Source organism: Trichogramma pretiosum, unplaced genomic scaffold, assembly GCF_000599845.2.
Source record: "Trichogramma pretiosum strain Unisexual culture from Peru unplaced genomic scaffold, Tpre_2.0 scaffold27, whole genome shotgun sequence".
NCBI classification, from domain to species: Eukaryota; Metazoa; Arthropoda; class Insecta; order Hymenoptera; family Trichogrammatidae; genus Trichogramma; species Trichogramma pretiosum.
In genome coordinates, this window is record NW_019641694.1 from 654,485 (window position 1) to 676,922 (window position 22,438).

General features: G+C 41.8%; 3 protein-coding genes across 3 annotated transcripts; 2 read left to right on the plus strand and 1 right to left on the minus strand.

Annotated features, from left to right (window-relative positions):
• Positions 1 to 4,868: 4,868 nt before the first annotated feature.
• LOC106660521 (protein Wnt-2) lies at positions 4,869 to 13,425 on the plus strand (the record flags this gene model as incomplete). The annotated part of the gene is made up of 6 exons (XM_023461987.1): positions 4,869 to 5,085; positions 11,219 to 11,333; positions 11,602 to 11,673; positions 11,769 to 11,856; positions 12,340 to 12,949; positions 13,024 to 13,425. Coding segments are annotated over 6 exons (1,254 nt in total), but the record flags the coding sequence as incomplete, so codon positions are not given.
• Positions 13,426 to 13,693: 268 nt separating this feature from the next.
• On the minus strand, positions 13,694 to 15,580 carry LOC106660489 (regulator of microtubule dynamics protein 1-like). Its single transcript, XM_014383462.2, has 4 exons — positions 15,101 to 15,580; positions 14,838 to 15,029; positions 14,510 to 14,761; positions 13,694 to 14,435 (listed from the first exon to the last, which is right to left on the minus strand). The coding sequence occupies exons 1-4, from the start codon at positions 15,179 to 15,181 to the stop codon at positions 14,088 to 14,090; spliced, it is 873 nt and encodes a 290-aa protein (XP_014238948.1). The 5' UTR covers positions 15,182 to 15,580; the 3' UTR covers positions 13,694 to 14,087.
• Positions 15,581 to 15,706: 126 nt separating this feature from the next.
• On the plus strand, positions 15,707 to 17,341 carry LOC106660482 (retinol dehydrogenase 13-like). Its single transcript, XM_014383452.2, has 6 exons — positions 15,707 to 15,798; positions 15,867 to 15,996; positions 16,134 to 16,408; positions 16,478 to 16,792; positions 16,849 to 17,056; positions 17,136 to 17,341. The coding sequence occupies exons 2-6, from the start codon at positions 15,926 to 15,928 to the stop codon at positions 17,233 to 17,235; spliced, it is 969 nt and encodes a 322-aa protein (XP_014238938.1). The 5' UTR covers positions 15,707 to 15,798; positions 15,867 to 15,925; the 3' UTR covers positions 17,236 to 17,341.
• Positions 17,342 to 22,438: the final 5,097 nt, after the last annotated feature.

Consider the following 22,438-nt stretch of genomic DNA (forward strand, 5'->3'; position numbering starts at 1 on the left):
GTCCTCGTCGTCGCGTCTCTCGCGCTTGTAATTGGCCGTCGATCGCAATCGAAATATCGAAGCTCTCTTCTTTTTAATCGCTTCGTCCCTCTCTTTCTCTCCCTCTCGATTATATCGAGATCTCGCGGCGCATTCGGGTTAACGGGATCTTTATCGTCCTTGTCTGATTTCAGCTTTCTTTTTTTTTTCTCTCTTCCTTTTTCTTCCGAGCCCTGCGCGATTCGACGAGAGATGAAAATCGTGAGAAATATGCTTTTTGTTTCTTAAGCTCTTTTCGTCGCCATCTTTTATTAATATTTAGCCGCTCTTTTTATCCTGTTAAAAATATGAAAGGCTTTTAAATTCGATAAATAAAATAACAATATGCAGTATTCATGGTAACAATTGCATCGTGCCACTTGAAACGGTTACGTAGAAAAGGTACAGAGATAAATGGGTGCATAGGCTGCGATTGCAGGCACGAATCGATCCGAGAGTACGTAGGCTCTATCGAGGCTCGGCTCGCTGTCAAAGGTCCATCAATAAAGATGGTCGTAAAAGACAAAGGCCGATATAAAGTGTGTATAGCCGAGGCTTGAAAAGCCTGCGAGAGGGCGTTAAGCGATGGTGCGCGCGAATTTCTCTCTCTCGCACTCTCTGTTTCGCGCGTGCAGAGCCTCGCGCGATCGTATCTGCGGCGCAGCAGCCCCGAGAGGATGTGCGCGCGGCGATGGATCCTTTTAATTAGTTCTGGCAGAGAGATGGTCTATCGCGCGGCTACGTATAAGCCGTCAAGCGCACAGACACTCGCACAGTTTTGCAAAATCGCATCTCCCTCTCTCTCTCTCTTTCTCGCTATGGGGATGCGCGCTCGACGCGCCAAACATATTATACGCACGATTGTTTTATTCCTTTTGCCCGGACGCATATAATTCTTCGGTAAATAAGCTCGATACGCAATTTTTAATTTCGGAGCCCTTCGCTATAACGTGTGGCGTTCGTCTTTTTCCTCCTTCTCTTTCCTTCACTGAACTCGCTTGAAAGAGAGAGAGAGAAAAAAGAGCAGGACTTGAACTCGTGTTCCGATTCGTGTAAAGCAAATTCCAATGGGCGAGTTGGCCCGTCCGTTGCATGGGTTATTTCTACGTTTCAGCTAATACGGAGGCAAATAAATTTTGTTTCGCGCGCGAGTATAGGTAGGTATCGCAACGCGTATAAGCAATAGGAGCAAAATGAAGCCGATGAAAACACATGTGAATTCGCACTGGCCGACTACACGGCTACCTGCCTATAAGAGTCGGTGTGTATCATTGTTTTCGGTAGTTACACACTCGCGTTTAACATTCAATGGCGCGGCGCAGCAGCCAATTTATTGGATTCCGGCGAAAAAAGCTCCTCTCTTGAGTCCCCTTGGTGCGAGCCCAGCATATAGCTCCTATATGATATATCTCGTGACAGAACAAACGCAAATGCGCCTCGGCTACGTGTAGGCTGCACATTACGGCATGTATCGCGTTGCAGCTCGACGTCAGTGTGTGTATGTACGCGAGCATCGCTGCTTTGTAATCTCGCAGTCGTCGTCGTCGTCGTCTTGGCCGGGCGCCTCGCTCGACTCGACGAGCTTCGCAATTTTCTTATCCAGCTTGAAAATCGGAGAAGCGCCCCCTCCATCAAACGATTTATATAGCCTTGGCCATTATTTAGGCGGCGTAATGTATGTAAACGACCATCGAAGGAGAGAGAAAGTCAAAATATACTTCTTTCTAACTTGCGAAGAAATACAATCGATCGGCCATTTTTTAATTCGATCGCGATTATTTTAATAAATCGATAGAGGAAAAATCGCTGGAAACACGTGTTAATATTAAAAGCGCGATAAGCGTCGATTTCTGTAGGTGCGCATAGCCGGTTCATATCGTGCGTGCTACGTCAAGCTAATTTTCTGCATTACATGTCTTTAGCTATATAGCTGTATAGTAGCAGCTCGCTGTTCAGGCAAGTCGCACCGAGCCAGGGCGAGAAAGATCGCTCTAATGATAAAATTAACGAATTATTGGCGTAGGCCAATTATTTAATGTACTTTATGTGCCACCGTACATATGCGCGCGCAAGTAAGCGTTCCTCGCATATTTTCCTATGAATTAATATATATTTCACAATCTTTCGAGAGAGAGAGAAAGAAAATAAAGTGGGTAAGCATGCGCGTATAAAGCTTGAAAATTATGGTAACGAAACGATGACATTTTTTATTTAATATCAATCGCCGCCAAGTATTCAATAAAGATACGCAAATTAAAAAATATCATATTTACGCGCTCTCCTTGGCTCACAATCGCCGTGCATTGGCTTTTATAAGCCGATCGAAAACTGCCTGCGCTTTGAGACAGAGTGAGAGAGAGAGAGAGAAAAGGCGAACTGGCAAAGAGAGAGAACGGGATAACATGCGAGGACCTCCCGCACGGTCCCGTCCCTCGATCTCGGCCTGCCCGCCTGACTGCGTGAGCGCGTCGAAGTGGATTAAATGCGCCACGACAGCTCTCTGACACGTATAGTTGCCAGCCGTTTTCAGCTCGTGAGGTCCTCGCCGGCCCGCCGGATCGACCGTGTCCAGTCTCGAGCTCGACAAAAAATGAAGTCGTTTCGCTGCCCGCTCCCGATCTGCCTTCCAATTCCGATTCAATTCGATCGCCGCTATTCGCGCGTGCAGCCTCTCGACGCGCAGCGGCGGCTGCTGCTCTCTTATCGAGCCGGCCGCAAACGACCGCTGCTCTGCCTAAATGAGACATTTAATGTCCCAGACCCGGGGAGGGAGAATTATAAAAATTTTAACGGCAGATGGTGACGCTGATAATCGCCTCGCCGACTCTCTTATACAGATGCGCTTCCTATACCGGACTGTCTGCGTCCATGTGTTTAGCTTCCACAAGTCGACTCTTGATACGGCCTTTAAACGTTTGAGCTATTTTTTTTTCTCTCTCCAATAGCCAACTCACGGCAGATCGTTAAATCTACGTTTGTACAAGAAAATTGATGTGTTATTGCGCGATTAAATAATCTTATATGAAAGTTCGATCATGTAGTACTGCATGTGTACGTTTGCGTACGAGTATATAAAGCCGTTGCCTAACGCTTAGCGAGAAGTAAATTATTAAACACGCGGAAAATTATATACATCATATCGTTCCGTGGAGAAAATATTTCAGCTCCGCAAGTATATGATATTTAATTCTCTCTCTTTCTTTCTTCCATGAAAACGATCGAGATTTATCAGTGTTCGTACTCTACAGGCTCTCGCCATTTTCTAAACCTGTAATAAACAGCTTTAAAATTAATGTCTGCTGGGAACGGAGACACGTAACAATACAACATAATACATAGTGTAGATGGATACATAATTATCGGCTCATAGAGGATTCAATAAATGGCGTTTCTCAAATTGATTGTTCTGGCGATTCGAGAGATTTTGCAAGCTTGATCGATCGCGCGGCCGACAAATGTGTGCGAGCACAGAATGTTACGAGCTTGCTATACCGTAAGCTCGAGATGGCTCTCGTGAACAGCGAAATAATCGAATGTTTACCGACTCATTAAAGAGGCAGCTCGTGCTGCGTATCGAATCATGCATAAACGAAGAAATGGACCAAGAAATAACTCGGCATAGTACCTGCACATTACACGCACGAATGATTAAAATTGCACATTTGCCGGCTCGAAGCCGCTCTTAATACACGATTATTAATAAAACTCGAAGCGAGTCGAGTAGCACAGCTGTGCTTTTCAACTTCCGAGAAGGGAAAAAGTTGCTGCAGCACAAAAGTTTCGGAAGCTGTACTCTCGGATGAAGCGAGGAATTAATTTTCGGAAAGCAGCTTTTAACGTCGCTTTTCTCACGTACGTCTATTACAAATAGCTGCTGGCAGCGAAATTCCGCGAATCGTGAATGCTGGTCGATGCGCTAAATAGCCGTTGACTAAACTCTTTCGTGCAACAAATGGCCCGATAAATCTCATCGATGTATCATTCGTGAAAAATAATTCATTAATAATTGTGGCTTGTGTGTGTGTGCGTGTACGTAGACGCGCGGGAATACCTTTCACATTCCAGCGGTCGATTACAATGATCGCTCTATTAATTACCCCCGTCGCAGGTTCCATTGCGTAGCGTAGTTGTGTATAATGACACGGTCATCAGCGGCTGAATCGCACAACCCTAAATCAAAATTCCTCTGCTCTGCCTCAGCTTCTCTCTCTCTCTCTCTCTCTCTCTCTCTCTCTCTCTCTCTCTCTGTATGCGTATGGATATGTGCAGCGGCTTCCATAATGCTAAACTCGTAAAATAAATCAATTACCTTAGCACGCCTCGTTTCTCTCTTTCTTGCACTGCAGCGGCTAATACGACGACGTATTTTACCTTAAGGCTAAAAATGCCTCATAGATGCGAGCAACCTATAACGTATATTTATACACTAACACAGTCGCGATTAACGATTTGCTGCCGCTGCTCCTTTTTTCCAATGAATTAGGACGATCGAACGCAGTCCTAACGCAGCTTTTGTTAAATAACCTACATTTTTCCCACACGTACGTGGCATTCCGATGCAAATTTCGCTGGATGGAAAGATAGCCGGGCCGCGCTCGGATTTAAGTCAGTCTCCCGTGTAATCGTCGTAATTTCGCCTTTTTCTCGGAAGAATTTGCAGCGCTCTGGGCCACTGCTGCTATGCTCGGGGGCGGTCCATATACTTGGCTTATCGCTCGGCTCCTATCTCTGGCAGAATCGCCTTGGTGTACGCGAGGCAAATAATAATTTCTTCGTGTACATTTGTCTTTTTCAGGATGGTGGCTTCTGCTGCTACTACTTCATTGTCGTCGTCGTCATCGTCGTCGTCGTCGCCGTCGGTAGTGGTGGGTGCCGCGCTCTGCGCTCGAATCCCAGGCCTGGGCAAGGCCCAGCGAGAGCTCTGCAAGAGATCGCCCCACGCGATGCCGGCCGTCGGCGAGGGTGCCGAGATGGGACTCAAAGAGTGTCGACATCAGTTCAGAAATCATCGATGGAACTGCTCGGACGTGGTGGACGATCAGATTTTCGGACACGTCGTCGTAGTGGGTAAGAATCGTCATCCGAAAATCATCGTTAAAATGATCTCACCTTCTCGACTCTCGGGGCATATCATTAGAAAAGACATTAACGACGAGCCGCGCAGCGACTAATTGATGCCGCGTTGTTGTTGTATCCATCGGCATGATGGATGATCGACTTTACGTCCGATCGTCGCTGAGCAGCTCGTTAATCGATCCTTACGTCTGTCTGCGAGGCGATGTCGATGATGATGCCGATGATTTACCGACATTAGCTCGCGCATTGTGTCTGATTGAATTTAACGAGCTGCGTGCGCGAGAATATGGAAAAAAAGGGGGGTTCAACCCACGACAACACAAATCAATGTGCCACGCGACACTTTCGGCTGGTAATTTATTTTTTTTCGCCGCATTTCGTTGCTCGCGGCGCGCGCGAGCCCACACGTCCTTTCAACGAGCCCGTTGCAAATGTATTTATATCCTTTATCGTCATTATAAAATGCCCACGAGCTAGCGAGAGAAAGAGATTAATGCCGACTTTCGTGCGCGCGCGGCTAGAAAATTTACATTTTGGCCATTTAATTTTTCGTATATAAATATCATATAGACATGAGAGAGGCCGGCCAAGAGAGAGAAAGAGAGACGAGATAGCGCTCGCGAAAGCATCGGGCTGGATAAAAAGTATATCGGGCGCAGAGCTAGCTCGCGCGTATGCTAATGCGTCGGGGCGCGCGTACGATCCTCGGACGTTGCGTAAAGCGTCGTTAAATACTTGTTATTTGTCGCACACGTACACAGTGACTATACACACGCACGTAGCCGAGAGATCGGTACTTTGATTTCTCACGATCAAAAGACACGCGTATTTATGTATGCGTTCGAGTAGTGTGTGCTTGTTTGTGTGTGTGTGCAGTGCAGTCGCCGAGATTAAGTCGTATTATACAAGTGTGCGTGTGCGTCTGTGTGTAAAAAACCTGTTCGTATGTCAATTCTCTGTCTCTCTCTCTCTCTCTCTCTCTCTCTCTCTCTCTCTCTCTCTGAGCTGCAACTCGCGCGCGGCTTATACAACGTAGCAGGTTGATACGCGATAATGGCCCGATCTCCGCGAGAGCGAAATCGTACGCGCTCGAAAGTATCGATTGGCGGCACACAACTTTTTTCATATACGAGCTATTATAGTGCACACGAGCTACTCGCGCATTAACACGTATTGTGCCTAGGCGCGTGAAAATTTCACGCTAACTCAATTAACGCGCGAATATCGAGCTCGGCGCGCATTGCACCGGATACCGAGCTCTCTATACGTCGCTCTATACCTTATATCGCTCGAGAGCTCTAATAGAGTTGAATGTTCGGCAGCTTTAAAGGCGCTAAAGTATAGAAGCATTTTTTCCATCGTCGTTTCTCGCCTACAATTTTTTTGCCTCCCGTGTGTATAGCCCGTGCGTCTATTTATAGACAATTCCCGACCGCCACCGATTCCTTTTTTGTCTTCCGCGATAATTATCATAATTATCGAAATATATACACGCGCGCGCGCATATATATCCAATGATGATGGCGTAGCTATATTCGAGAAATGAATTTCGGCATATAATTATACTGGGAGCGAGTTGGACCGATGCTCGAAAATCTATCGACGAAAAACCGGAATCGGATGATTGGGAATGATCGTCTATTTATCGGCTCTGTGTGTGTGTTCAAGTCGTGCACGCATGGGCTCGGGCTAGTCGCGTTCCTTGTAAACACCTGCACGTTGCAACCCTCCGAAAAAAAGGATTGAAATTCTTTGCCTGTTTTCTCTCGTAGTCGCTCTCCTCGCGCTGCTTCGAGTATCTCTTTTCTCTCTTTCTCTCTCTATCACAATCCAAAAACAGGTTCGTGTGTCAACGCGTGCGCCTACCTCGCCGCTGCAAATCGGCCGTCGAGCTTGTTTATACCCCTCTAACAATAGTCAGCTGTATATAATGAAATTATCAACTCTCGGCTGTCGCTTTAACGACGATATATACGACTCGAAACGTCACACATCGCAATTAGAATCGTCGGGAAATTTTTTTTTCTCGTTTCATCTCCGTTGAGTACATGGAAAGAGTCGCTATACTCGTCTGCGTCAAGCAACTTAATCTCGTGCCATATCGGCTGCTGTCGAACAAACCAACTGTTTTTCACATCGCTCGCGATGACTACTGCACCGTTTGTTTGCTCGAGAAATTGGGTAAACCCTATCTTTTTTTCCCTTTAATTTTTAATTTTTTTTCATAAATCTCGCCGTAAGAACAACGAGTCGGAGCTCGGCAATTATTCTCCTTACGTACAGTTAGAGTCATTACAATTCTGCATTCCATTGGTCGGTCGAACGAGCAAAACAAAAAGGCGCACTGCACAAACACTCGAGACGATCGTACTCGCGTCTTGGCACTGTAATAATCCCCGCTTGGAAATGACACTGCAGCAGCAGCAGCAGCAGCAGCAGCTTCGAGCGACTTTGGCTAAATCACCAATCGTATATACGCGCAGAGCTCCACTCGCAGATTGACTTACGAGCTTATACACATGTATATACTTAGATGCTGCTGCTGCTGCTGCTGCGCACACACACACAGCCTGCGGGCGGATTGCACCTTTTCTCCTCTAAGCTCTTGGATAAATAAACTAGTTAATAAATTAATATATCACTGGCGCGTAACTACCTACTTGTCTTGAGTCTCGGCAGGGCATGCAGTCACATGCGGTATTGGCCTGTGTATGTGTGTGCCTGCAGGCCGTTATAATATATACGCGCAGCTCGAATTACAGCCTAATGTATGTGTGGTGCGCGGGGCAGAAGCGCTAACTCGTTTTCGCACTCGCTCGGCCGGGCTCGAGTCGGCTCGCGATCGCCCGCGCGACTTTTGCGATTCAATCGCTCGAGTTTCGGGGTCTAAATTAATTAGCTCTCGAGATCGGTCCAGCAGCGAGCTTGCGCTGAAACGTTTTTGCCTTGCGCCGGACCGTTTCTACGTATGGCATTGTTCGAGCTAATTATACGCCGATCACAATGAAACAACAAAATGATCGGCGGCGGCTGTATAGCATGATCACGAGCGGTAGATTACTTTAAGCATCGCTTGATTTACGATCTATAGGAGGCTACGTGAATATGTAGCCTGCGATCTCGTCCAAGGATCTCTCGAGATCGGCGGCGGCGTTCGATTAATTGCATCTATGGACACTCGTTAATGGTATATAATATGGCTATAGAGCTCGAGGCGCATGCTCGTATTATACGTAGGAGAGGATACAGGCTCAAACAACGTGTTGAGTTGCCTCCTCTCGCAGAGTCGTACGCTCCTTGGACGTCGATTAATTTTGCCGCGCGATCGAGTGCAGCTCGCGGCTCTTAAATGACATTAAACGCGCGCGGGACCAGCCAATCGGCCCGGATCGAGTCAATAAAATGAATAATTACCGAGAAACGGCAATCGGCGCAGAGGCGACGATGAGCATCGCCGATTTATTCAGCCCCTTTGTCCCCACGCGTCCGTACGTGTGTTTAACGTGCGAAAATGGCCATTTAAACGGGAACTTAAAAAAAGACATAATCCTCACCGAAAATCCCAAAAGCTATAGGCATACGATGTAGCTGCAGTACTCGATGTGCGTTATAACGTACGTGCGTGTATCATACATATGGTACAGCCGAGCTGCAGTCAAAATGAGGAGGATCGTAAATTCTTTACTCCCGTGTATATGCATCACGCACGAAAAGTGGTTTTTAGGTATATCCTCGTCTGTATGGGTATCTTCTACGTGTCTGCGTGTCCGTGAGCGAAAGGCATGTGTAACGCAAAAAATTCATCTCGCGCGCATCACGCACACGCGAACTGGTCGACTTATCTTCTCTCTCTCTTTCTCTCTTTCTCTTTCTTCCCTCACTCTTTCACTGCAGCAGCAACAGCAGCAGCGCAGCACACAAATATATGTATACTTATCGCGAAGCCAAGAGCCAAGAGAAGCGTTAACGAAGCTGGATTAAAAGCTGATAATAAAAGAAAGAGTGGCTGTATATCGTTAGTGTATTATATTCCCAGGGTATGGACGCGTGCGCGCCGCGGCCCTTCCAGAGACATTAATAAAACAATTTTTTTGCCGAACCCACCGAGCCAGCAGAAAGGCCGCGTAGCTATATATCCAGTCCATAGGCATTACAAGACTTTATTGGTTTTATTTATTAAGTTGCTTTTGTACGACGCGTTGATCGCTCATTGTGAGCCGGCCCGAGCACGCGGCTAATTGAGAGATCCTTTTTTTCCTTGACCGTCCAATTTATGGGGTGAAGATGCGAATAGCCTGTAAAAATCGTTTATTATCGCGGCAATTAGTCACTAAGCCCGCGGGGGGGACGCAGCTGATCCCGATTGGCGCGCGACCCAGCGTTGAATTACGCAAAAATGTTTACTCGTTGACGCGAGATCGACGCACCACGAGAGCAGCCGAATCAAACCGAGACAGAAAGAAAAGTAAAGAGAAGAAAAAAGTAATGAACCGATCGGGCCCAATTTTGAATAACGCGTTGGCCAAAATGTTGATCGAGCTGCATGCGGATGCGTCAGCGCTGTCGTTTTCACTCCCTCTCTCTCTCTCTCCGCGATTCAATTTAGCCGCAGTAAGAACATAAAGCGAGCTCACGAGCATCTTTTGGAAATCAAAACTCGACGTTGGTATCGGAGGCCCCCGCGGGGGGTACGCCTGCTCTCGCACACAATTTAACTCCGGCATATTATGTACGTGTATACACGAGCTCGCAGAAATAAAGATCTTGTCCCTGCGACGGAGCCAACGAGCGACCGAGCGAGATTTTATTAGCTCGAGGCACGTGTGCTTAGGCAGGCTTCGGCCTATCTGCGCGAGAGCTCGTGTTATGCTTCGAACGTCGATCGATGGGCTCTTTGCGCGCCTACACTGGCGCGAGACTGATTTATCGGTAGGCTCGCGTATGTAGAAAAAAAAATCAGCAAAGATGCGAGCTCGAGTGTCGGGCTAATTCTTTCGATACGAATTAATATCTTCATTTTTACCTCGACATTACTTTCCGATCAAAATTCTCTCTCTCTCTCTCTCTCGCTCTCTTTCTCTCTTGACTGCATTGATTTTTGCGTCTGTAGTACAAAGATCGTGAAATCGATCCGATACGTGAGTCTGTGCGCGGTGGGCTGCAGTACGTATTGCGCACAGCGGAGCCAACGCTGATTTATTGCTTTCGCGATACCGATTCGCTGAATTAAAAAGAGGAGGCTTGAAGTACATAAGTTTACGTGCAAAACGAAAGGAAAAGTAAGCAAAAAGTTGAGCTGGAGCGCGCCCGAGCAACCGAGCAACTCGGTAAAAGAGAGAGAGAGAGAGAGCGAAAACTGCATAAAGTTTAATTGACGTTTTAATTCGAGCACACGTCGTCATTAATTGATAAACAATTGAATAAGTGGCGAGCAGATAATTTATTGTAATTAATAAAATATCTCGCTGGCCGGTAGGATGTCTTTGATATTGTATCTGAATCCGTTGGGAGCGGAAAATTTCGAGTTGGCGATCGATCGATTGGTCGCTTTTCGAGTGGCTGCCGCTCATCGATGCGTTTGCATTAGGAGCGTGGGCGTAGAGATATATAAGAAACGGGCTGCAGCTATCCGTGTGCAATCATAAACTTCCGTGGCAGGAGCTTGCGTAGGTGCAGAGGGCGCGAAAAAAGGCCAGTTCAGCTGATTGGATCTCTGCAAACACGATCGCGGGCGTGCAAAATCCGCGACTTATTATATTGTTAGACTGAAATTCGCGGCGCGAAAGTATCGATGTTACAAATTCGCGCTTTGTGCTCTCGCGCGCAAAAGGCGACTAGACGTGTAAAGCGCGCGGGCACGTAGAAAGCTCAGCGATTAATCACGGCCTCGTGTGATAGGTTTATTACGCATCCGCGTCGATGATTTACGGGCCGCTCCGCTGTGTAAGCGGAAAATCCGCGGATTGATTTACAAATACCTTGGCGGTTCGCACGCGCAGCGGCACTACCGTAGCAGCTAGCTTGCGTCGTTATTATAGCCGTATATGCTAGCGTACACGTAACGCAATCCTCATGTGTCGACTTTTGTCACTCACGCGTTGCTTTTCTTCTGTCGTTGTCGCAGGTAGCAGAGAGGCCGCCTTCACGTACGCGATCGCCTCGGCCGGTGTTACGTACGCCGTGACCGCCGCCTGCAGTCGAGGCAACATCACGGCTTGTGGATGCGAGTCTTCCCTAAGGTAGCAACATTTACATTAATATTTTTATTATTATTATCATTTGCACGCATTATTTTTTTTTATTTTTTTCTACAATATGAATATGTTCGTCTATCGATCGCTCGACCGATAAATTTTCTAATTTGTCTTTATCGATTAATCCAGCACGAGGAATTTAATTAAAAGTTGAGCAACCTTAAACGAGTATGCGATCGTAATCTGAGATGAACATTTTTTTATTTCTCGTTTTTGCTCGCACCATCTCACTCTTTCTCTCTCTTTTACGCAGGACGCGGAAAGAAGTTCCTCCAAATGGCTGGGAATGGGGTGGCTGCAGCGCCGATATCTCTTACGGAATGAGGTAATAATACATTAGCGTACGATAAATTCGCTTCAAATTTTGCTCGTCCAATAAGATGTGCCATTATACTCAAGCGAATGTTGATGGATTAACAGGTTCGCGCGAAGGTTCCTAGACGCCAGAGAAATCGAAGGCGACGCCAGAAGCCTCATGAACCTGCACAACAACAAAGCTGGTCGAAAGGTTGGTATATCTTGTGAGATTCTCTCGTGTTTTTCTTTCACGCAGCCTCCAGAAACCGCTCAAATCTTGATCAAGCGTAAAACGGCCGTGTTGTCCAGCGCGCGCCTAACGATTTCCCGCGAGGATCTGTAATAAATATATATGTGAATCGTAATAACACACGCAAACACGCGTTATAGCCGCGAATTTACGACTTTACGGCTTGTTTCTCTCTTTTGCGAGGCTGCTTATCTTTCCATGTATGTATGTCTATTAAACGATCCGAATCGCGACTCGAATATGGCTCAATCAACTAGCAGGAACATTATAAATTAATAATAATCGCAGTTTTAAATGAAAGTGCACAGATATACGCTTGGCGCAGCTGGGAGAAATAAGTCATATAAATATATAGCTGCGCCTACTGCAGCAGACTCGCGTGCACCGAACACGAGCGAGCGGATCGCACAGGCGGCGGCCACTCAATTAAGATTAATTTTCCAGATCGTTAAATCGCTACTGCAGACGGAATGCAAGTGCCACGGCGTCTCGGGATCCTGCACGGTGCGCACCTGTTGGCGGACGCTGCCGACCTTCCGCCAGATCGGCGACGCTCTCATGAAGAAGTATTACCGGGCGAGGCCGGTCATAGCCATCACGCCGCCCCCGGCCCCGTCCCAGTCCTCCTCGTCCTCGAGCTCCTCGGAGTCGATGCAGCTCAGATCGTCGAGCGTCCCGTCCACGCGGCCGATCCTCGTCAACGACGCCAAGAGCCAAGGGGCCATCGAGGCTCTGCTCCAGGCTGACGACGAGGACGCGCCCCTCTCTGGCCTCCTCGCCTCGGATCACGGCTGGCCGGTCAAGAGGTCGGGCTCCGTCGTCGTGCACGCGCCCGTCAAGCAGCAGCAGCAGCAGCAACAGCCGAGGCAGCCTCATTTGGTACTGAAACGAGCGAAATTCGACAGTACGAGTCCAGCCAGCAGCATCAGCCAGAAGAGGATACCGAAGCGGAGCGAGCTGGTGTTTCTGCAGCCGTCGCCGAATTACTGCGAGCCGGACCTCGAGCAGGGCAGTCTGGGTACTCAGGGCAGATACTGCAACCGAACGAGTAGAGGTAATTCGCACATCCAACTATAGTCCTACTTATACTACGACCGCCTTAATTTACGCTTTATTTTTTGTTCACAGGCACGGATGGCTGTGATCTCATGTGCTGTGGCCGAGGCTACAACACCCACCAGTTTACGCGCACGTGGCAATGTAACTGCAAGTTCCAGTGGTGCTGCAAGGTGCATTGCGAAACCTGCACCGAACGCACCGAGGAGTACACCTGCAAATAATGCTCCCCTCTTTTTTAATAGAAAAAATAATCTCTTCGACTGTAATTATAGCCTTCTTTTATCTCTCTGCAAATTCGTAGGTTTAAATTTTATGGGTTGCCTATGCCTGCGATCGCGCACCTGTATCATGTAAAAATAACAAATGAAATTAAAACTAGCCTCGTGTACAGAGACGTTTCATACTCGATGTAAATTCCGTATACATGTATTGTCATATCTGTTTGTACTTACAGAGAAAAATGTACGATTGTTCGCGAGCGTATCATGATGTAATTGTAAAAGCATAATTTTATTTACTTTCGAGTGCAAGTCTAGCTGAAATACGTATCGATCGATGAATGAAAATGTCGTATCTGCTGAATGTGTGTTCTTAGTATTAATGAGCAATTTTTATATTAACTATATCATTTTATAAATATATCATAATTATTCACTCGTAAAATAAATCAACACGAAAATTGAATGTCTTCATCTTTTTCTTATAGCTGATGCTGTCAAGTTTACTAAAAAATGAAATATTTTTTATATATCAGTCTTCCATTCTCTTTTATTGAGCTCCAAATTCCTTTGAAATACAATACAATGATATACACATACACTAATGTAAGTTAAAGTTAATCAAATATGTTAATATACAGTAGTTAATCTTTGTGAAAAATCAGTCAGCTGCATGATTGATAAAAAAAATTGTCAGACAAGTTACATTTTATGTACTTTTGAGAGTTGATATTTTAAATGTGCTTAAATATTTCCATCTCAATTATCTATTATGATTGTCAATTCTTATAAAGTATTAAAGATTTTCAATGCTTCTCTCTTGGTCCTGTGATCAAGCGATGCTGTAAAGTAATGTGAGCATGAACAAAAATTTTTAATTAATCACAAATCTGTATATAAATATATATACAGGTATCAAAGATTATTCAAAATTTTTTGTGCCTCCTGTTTAGCTTCTTGGTCATCGTCGTTTTTAGCAGGGTATTCAGAAGCTAATTTCAAATATTTCATCGCATCTTCTTTTTTATTGAGTTTTAGATACGTTTTACCTAACATCAATAAATTGTGCCCATAAAAATTAGGATCTACATGCTCTGCTTTTTCAAAATACTGTAGGGCTTCTTCAAAAGTTGAAGTTGGTGGTTCACTGAATATTGTAGAGACAATTTTTCTTTGAAACCAAGGTAAATCCGTCACCTGATAACACCAATTACCTAATAAATAAAGAGTGGTAGCATCTTTTGGATTGAGCTCTGAGGCTCGCTGTAAAAAACAAGTAAGTATAAATAATATTTTCAAATTTATGTAATAAAAAACACATGAATTTTAAAACATACTAGCATGTGTTGTTTGATATTATTAAGTTCTTTGATTTTTATTTTGGTGCCTTCATAATTTGTTTTGTCATTCAATAAAATTGCTACCCATTTATGAACTGCCCAATGATCCTCTTTGATTTCTAAAGCTAAATTGATCAAATCATAAGCTTCGTAAATCAACCTTTTAGCTTCACTTTCCTGTTTCTCCAATTTAGACATCTTGTAAAGAGTGCGACTTAGACGCCATAATATTTCTACATCCCTATTTTCCTGCAAAGGAAAAATATTGCATCATCATCATTCCATTAATATTAAAACTTGCTTATCATCAATGACATCTAATTACCTTATATCCTTTAAGTAACTTGTAAATTTCGTGATATTCTTCTTGATCAAACAATGCATCAGCTTTTGCAAGTAAAAGTTCTTTATTTGTCAAGGACTTGTCGTCGTCTTTTTTCTTGCTAATACCCCAAAGAGCAGCAATGTAAATAGGAGCAGGTCCAATGGATTTTTGTCTTAACTTTTCCCCAAACGACTAGATGGTAATGAAACAAAAACAGGATAATGCGATGGATAATTTTATGGAAGTAGTGAAATTTGACATACCCTACGTAGTCCATTAAAGACATAACCTAGTGCCCTTTGTTGAATCCTGCTGACAGTATATTTCATAAATCTTGAGAACATCTTGGCTGTATTTGTTCAACAAAGTACTTCCTTGATTGTATTCAAAAGACAAGTAAATCAACCGTACAACTTCAGTTAAAAGTTAAAGTGTACTCCAGGTTTGTCAACTAGTACAACTGTACGAAGCAACAGATGTTACTCCACTATTTGTCAATGAAACTTCAAACGTCGATGTTATGATATACAATAAATATTTCGTCATCTCAAATATCGAAAACTTTATTTTAATTAAACGCCGAAGCTTTGGCGGTAAGCTTATTCGACCTGTTGATCCTACTTAACATTTTCAGTTTTCCGTCTGTCAACGAACAATACAAACACACGATTGAATAGACAGCCGCCCTCTGTTATATATTGTGTATATTTATGTATAAGTTTGAGCAAAGAAATGTGTGCGGACTGCGGCCAGACAGCAAACGATCGAACTTCACTGAGCAAATATCTAGTTCTACCTAGTGGTATTGCTTGCGCCCTCTTTAGCGTACTCTACAGCACCAGTTTGCATCGTCTGCACTCAGCACTGCGCCGCACGCGGCACGCCTGTGATGACTGCAGTCGATGGTGTAGAACTGTCATGCCTGTTTACAGTATAAACTTTTCAATAACCTATTTTGATGGTATAAATAGTATTAAGTAAAGAACGTTGTAAGATTTTCTGAATAGCCTTTTAATTTATGATTTTCAGTTTTAGATTTTTATTCAATTTGATAATAATTCGACACTTGTCAAACTCATATATTTGCAATGCATATACCAAAACCTGTTCTTTTGGGAAGTGCCATTGCTTCCTTAACTGGATGTGTGTATTTGCTCAAGTAAGTTTAATTAATGAATGAAAAATTAGATGATTTATTGGTTCATCTATGAAAAATAAATTGACTCATTGGTTGAATCATGAAATGGTTGAATAATTTACATTTTTTTACTAATCATCATCTGCATTTTATTGTAGAGATTACAATGGTGGAGCAAAATATGAAGGCAATGAAAAATTGACTAATAAAATAGTTATTGTGACAGGAGCCAATACTGGTATTGGAAAAGAAGTTGTTAGGGATTTGGCGAATCGAGAAGCTAAAGTAATTATGGCCTGCAGAGATTTATTCAAGTGTGAACAGGCTCGAGAAGAAATAGTGTTTGAATCAAAAAATAAATTTGTTTATTGTAGAAAATGTGACTTAGCATCTCAAGAAAGCATTCGAGACTTTGTCAAACAATTTACCAAAGGTAATGCATGTTTAAACTTTAAATGTCTCCAACAGTATTTTATTAATGAATTATAATTTGTAATTATAGAATTTCCCAAACTTCATATTCTTATCAACAATGCTGGTGTCATGCGAACTCCACTCAGCTATACCAAAGAAGGTATTGAACTACAAATTGGTGTTAATCATATGGGTCATTTTCTCTTGACCAACTTACTGCTAGATACTTTGAAAGCTTCTGCACCAGCAAGAGTAATCAACGTCTCTAGTTTAGCTCACTTTAGAGGAAGAATCAATATAAGTGATTTTAATAGTACAGAAAGATATGATCCAGGTGCAGCTTATGCACAAAGCAAGCTTGCAAATGTTTTATTTACTGTAGAATTGGCTAAAAGATTAAAAGGTATGTTAATATTTTTTTCTGAGTGCATAAAGTTAATCCTGCTTTTTACTTCATAGGAACTGGTGTAACTTCAAATGCTGTTCATCCTGGCATTGTAGATACAGAAATAACAAGATATATGGGTTATTACAATAGTTTTATAAGTTCTATATTTTTAAAACCAATTGTATGGCCATTTATAAAAACTCCCAAACAAGGAGCTCAAACTATTATATATGCTGCAGTTGATCCTAAACTAGAAAATGTAACTGGGGAATATTTCAGGTACTATTCATATCAATACATGCATAAAATTTCATTTAAAATTTATTTTTCATTTGTATTAAAAAATTTACTTTTCCAGTGAATGCAAGATAGCAGAAAAAGCTCCAATTTGTAATAAGGAAAATTTGTTGTCTTGGTTGTGGAAAACTAGTGAAAGATGGACGAAACTTCAACAATAATTGTTGAAATTGTTTTGTATAGAAAATTGTACATCTTGATAAAAGTTATTAAAATTGTATAGAATCTTATAAAACATTCTATTAAAGAATTTTTCAGTTATTTGAAGAATTGTTTTTTTCTTTATTGATTTATTAGCCAAAAGTAATGATGTAAACTCAAAAACCTTTTTATTTTTACTGAGTTAAGAATGAATGGGTGAAGTAAAAAAATATTTGAAAAAATTTTGTTTATGCTTATAGTGAACATTATTAAGACCCCATGTAAAAAGTAGTGGTCTCTTAATTGGGTTTGTTCAATATCATTGGATGCGTCCTTCATCGTAATAGGGCGTCTTGGCACTTGTGTAGGCTTTGACATGAACTTCACGATTGTCGTCAGTGGTGTGGTCGAAAAAGTGTCACTACCACGCGAAATTTTTTTTTATCGATTCATTTTTATTACCGATCACATATTTCTAAGCCGAAATAATCAGTATTTCAGCTATTTCATCCCAATCTTTCACTAGTGCATGTTTGATAAATTCAGCATATCATCAAGTGAGTCTTATCAAAAATCCAATAGTAAACGCTCGCCCCATTCACCGGTCTAAACAAGACATGAAAAAAAATATGGGCTAATCGTTGAATGAAGAGCTGAAAACTAAGTAGCCAAAAAATGAACAGAGAGTAGTAATTAGTAGTACGTAAATAAAACACCGCAATGGCAAGTATGGAGGTGCAATATTTTGTTGAAAGCTCGTAAGACAAAATCACAAAAGCACAATTTTTATAAAAGTTTTAAAAAAACATATACTTATATGTATCTATTAGACTGACAATAATAAAAATTTTTTTTTAAATTGACGGGATGCCTCCTAAAAAGTTTCGAACCCCCAAAAAAATGAGCTCTACCAAATTTCAGCTCATATGGTTGAAAAAAACTCGTGCCACAAAACGGGTGTTAACATTAAATTAAATGGAAACCCTGTATGCGTATAATACGAGAAAACAACTTTTCCATTTAATTTAATGTTAATTAACACTCGTCTTATGGCACGAGTTTTTTTCAACCATATGAGCTGAAATTTGGTAGAGCTCATTTTTTTGGGGGTTCGAAACTTTTGAGGGGGCGTCCCATTGATTTAAAAAAATTTTTTTTTATTGGCAGTCTAGTATCTATACATATTTACAATTGTCAACCATGATTTCTTCTCGAAACTGTGGCATGCGTCTAAGGACTATCTTTGGGTGTCGAATCATATTGCATTTTTATCCAAATTTTTTCTCGAAATTATCACAAGCGTAGTCTTTACAACCTTCGTGTAATGTCTTTTGGTGCAAAAGCAAAGTCGATTGATGACCAAATTTTTTCTCGTATTAATCGCATGCCAAATTTTTGCGATTTTCATGGATTGTTTTTTTGTGTTTTATCAAATTGCTCTGAACCCCAAATTTCTTCTTGCATTTGTCACACGCGTAGTCTTTCCGATGTTCGTGTACTGTTTTTAAGTGGATTAACAAATGCAGTTTTCGTCCGAATTTTTTTTGACAGTTGTCGCATGCGTAATTGTTGCTATTTTCATGTACTGTTTTTAAGTGGATTAGCCAATTTGATTTTTGTGCAAATTTCTTCTCGCACTTGTCGCATGCGTAATCTTTGCGACCTTCGTGTACTGTCTTTTGGTGTCTGAGCAAATTCGGTTTTTGTGTAAATTTTTTCTCGCACTTGTCGCATGCAAAATCTTCGTGACCGTCATGGACTGTCTTTTGGTGCTGAATCATAACCCATTTTAGTCCAAATTTTTTCTCGCATTTGTAACATGTGTAATCTTTTCGAAATTCATGAACTGTCTTTAGATGGGTAAGCAAATTCGATTTCTGTCCGAATTTCTTTTCGCATTTGTCACATGCATAATCTCTCCGACCGTCGTGTACCGTCATTTGATGGCGAAACAAATGCGGTTTTTGTCCAAATTTCTTCCCGCAATCGTTACATGAGTAATCTTTTAAGACCTTAGAGACGAAATTTTTCCTACTTTCGTGTATTGTCTTCAGGTGGCTGAGCATGTGCAATTTTTTTCTAAATTTTTCCCCGCAATTGTCGCAGGCAAAATCTTTGAGACCCTCATGGACTCCCTTTACGTGAGAGAGTAAACTCTGCTTACTTGCAAATCTCTTGGCGCACTTTTCACATAAATAATCTTTGAAAATTTCGTGGAATATTTTTTTGTGCTTAAGTAAAGTTGATTTATTTTCAAATTTCTTCTCACATTTATTGCATATGAAATCTTTGCAATCTTTGTGTACTAGTTTTTGGTGCGTGAACAAACTTGATTTTTTCATGAATTTCTTCTCACACCTGTCGCATTTAAAATCTTTGCAGCCTTTGTGTATCGATATTTGGTGCCTACTCAAATGACTTCGGAACTCAAATTTCTTTTTGCACTTGTCACAAGTATAATATTTTTGGGCATTGTGAATAGTGTCCCGATGTTCTATCATGCTTGATTCTAGTGTAAATACTTCCTGACGAATATCGCAAATGTATTTTTTGTCGTCCGAAACAACAATGTCGTGTTCACTTGAATTATTTTTCGAAACAACTTCTTCGGATTTCTTTTTACTTTTATCCATTTTGGTGCCTAAATTCAACAAGTGATCAGTCTATAATTAGGTATCATGGAAATTGAATGAGTAAAATTGATCTTATGGTATTACGGCTTGTTTCTTCGAGAAATACAATATTCAAACTAATTTATTTTCATTGTAAACATGATCAGTGTGTCGAGGAACGATGCCAAATTGGTTGTGATTTTATTGTTTACAATTAAGTTTATCTGTTGATACATTATCCTAACAATATTTGAATCAATCGAAAATTCCAACTTGGGGACTATTTTTTTGGAGAACTTTTCAGCCTTCTAAAACTAATTACTTCTAAACAAACTCCCGACAGACAATATCGAGTTCATACAAAAAAACATCTAGTAAATAAATCCTTATACACTTATATAATAAAAAAATTTAATATTAATTTTAAAATTTACCACCCCACGCCATGGAGGGATTGACGTGCTCACCGCCACTGATTGTTGGACAGCAAATTAGCTATATAACTGCTTACAAACGACTGCTTGCAATAAGATGTCCTGTTTAAACCTATGATACTTCATGTCTTTCATCAGGTTGAAATTGACGAGCGAGCGAATATAAAATCAAAGCACCCCCTGTACAGCGTCGAAATTAAGGAAATGGTCACAGTCTAGTGCACACAGAGCGACTGTATGTTGGTGATGTCAATGACTTTAGTGCAATATTTGAGGTACAAGTCATCAGTAACTAAGCGAAAAGACTAAGACAGTAAGTTGCATTCGTATTAGCCAATAAAGATCTAGCGTCACAGCGAGACACTGAACGATAATGTAAGAAGTGATCGTAGCAAGCGCGATAAGCGTATAATAAGATTTATTACTAGTGGCAACTCGAGTTGCGGAATGCTGAGCCAATCCAACAAACTGAACAACAACTCTCTCAATTTGGTTACAAAGTAAAAAACAATAACGTTGTAACAACCCTAATTTAAACATTTTCCAGCGCTTGTAGTTTGAAGCTAAACTCTCAACTCGATGAAAATATTAGTGACTTCTTATCGAATATTACTCTAATAACATCGTCAAAATCAATTGGATATAATGTTAAAATCAGTTGTAGTTGTATTTCAATGAAATAGTCTGTCTTGTTCTATCTCACAAACCAGATGATAACGACGAGTATGCGACAGTTGGCTTAGACTGCACTGATGCGAGGACAGTTCGTCCAACTCTCCACAACTCTTGTTATATATTCGTGCATGATTGCTATACATACACACACTGTGTGCATTCAGCACTTTTGGTATCAAGAGGTAGCGAAAGGATGAGAGGGTGAAAAAAGGGAGCGAGGAGCTAATCCTTTGAGCATTTATTTGTCTATATAGGTCAATAATAAATTTTCCGAAAAAAAGTAAAGCGGGTGGTACTCGATTTTTAAGTTTTTGATTATTTTTAAAATACTTTCAAATATATTCTGTCAAAATTTCAGTCCAATTAGAGCCGGAAAAATCGAAATATTTCGACGTCAGTACCTGCTCAAAGGATTAGACACATAAACTCATCTCTGAAAGTCTTGTCGAAAGTTGATTCAGCACGAAAGGTACAGAGAAAGCTTCTTTTCGTGTTCCTCTGAATTATTTATCGTCCGTCGTGATGCCTGAGTAGCCTGCCATATTTCGCTATGAAGAGAAAAACCAAGTGCGTGATACTACTTTGGCGACTTCTAATTTATCCATTTCATAGTGTTAATTATTTATACAGTCGTCGGTAGAAGTCGCATCGAAACTTTTTTTGTTTTGCTTTCTCAATATGCTTTGCTTTTCTCTTTTATTCTCTGTTACCTGAATCGAACCATGTCTATGCAAACCGACTCGTTCGGTGCTTAGCTTGCATTAATCACTGCCTCACTTATAACAATGCTAAAGCCTCATTCGTACTTTAAATTTTACCGCTTTTACTTCTAGGAGGTATTTAAACTAAGGCGTTCTCTCAACGTACACTCAAACAAACTGTGGAAATAATCTATCAATGAATAAACCTTTTAAGTAAGTACACATATTGGATATCCACGCTGTAATAGTAATTGCGCGCATATGTCCCAGCGTAATAGAGTTTATCGCACGTGATTAGCGGTCACCACAAATAGCTTCATGCGAAAATGATCAAGAAAGCAGTAGCTCAAGAAAGCAGTAGCTACAAGAGCAGTAAAATAGCTCAATGATCATGTATCGAGATCAGAGTTACTTAAAATGAATTTACCAAACGGCTAATATTTACATTGAGAGTTTATTTTCAAGAATAAAATATTTTCTATTTGTATCGAGAGAGAAAGTGGTTTTAGGAGCAAGCCAGGTTATAGATAATGTATAGTTACAAGTTATGCGCATGCATAAAATCTGGCCGTTAAATACGCTAAGCGTGTGATGAAGCCTGATTCTGCTGCTGCGGTGATGATTTCAGCAAGCGAGCTGAAAAGCGTACAAAGTTCTCAAGCGAGCTCGTACTTATACAAACAAGACGCAGGAGTGAGCGAGAAAGAGAGAAGGAGAGAGAGAGAGAGAGAGAGACAGACAGTCAGGCGGAGCTTTAAAATTCTGCAAGCTTCCTTCGTAAATGTGTCTGTGAGTGTGAGT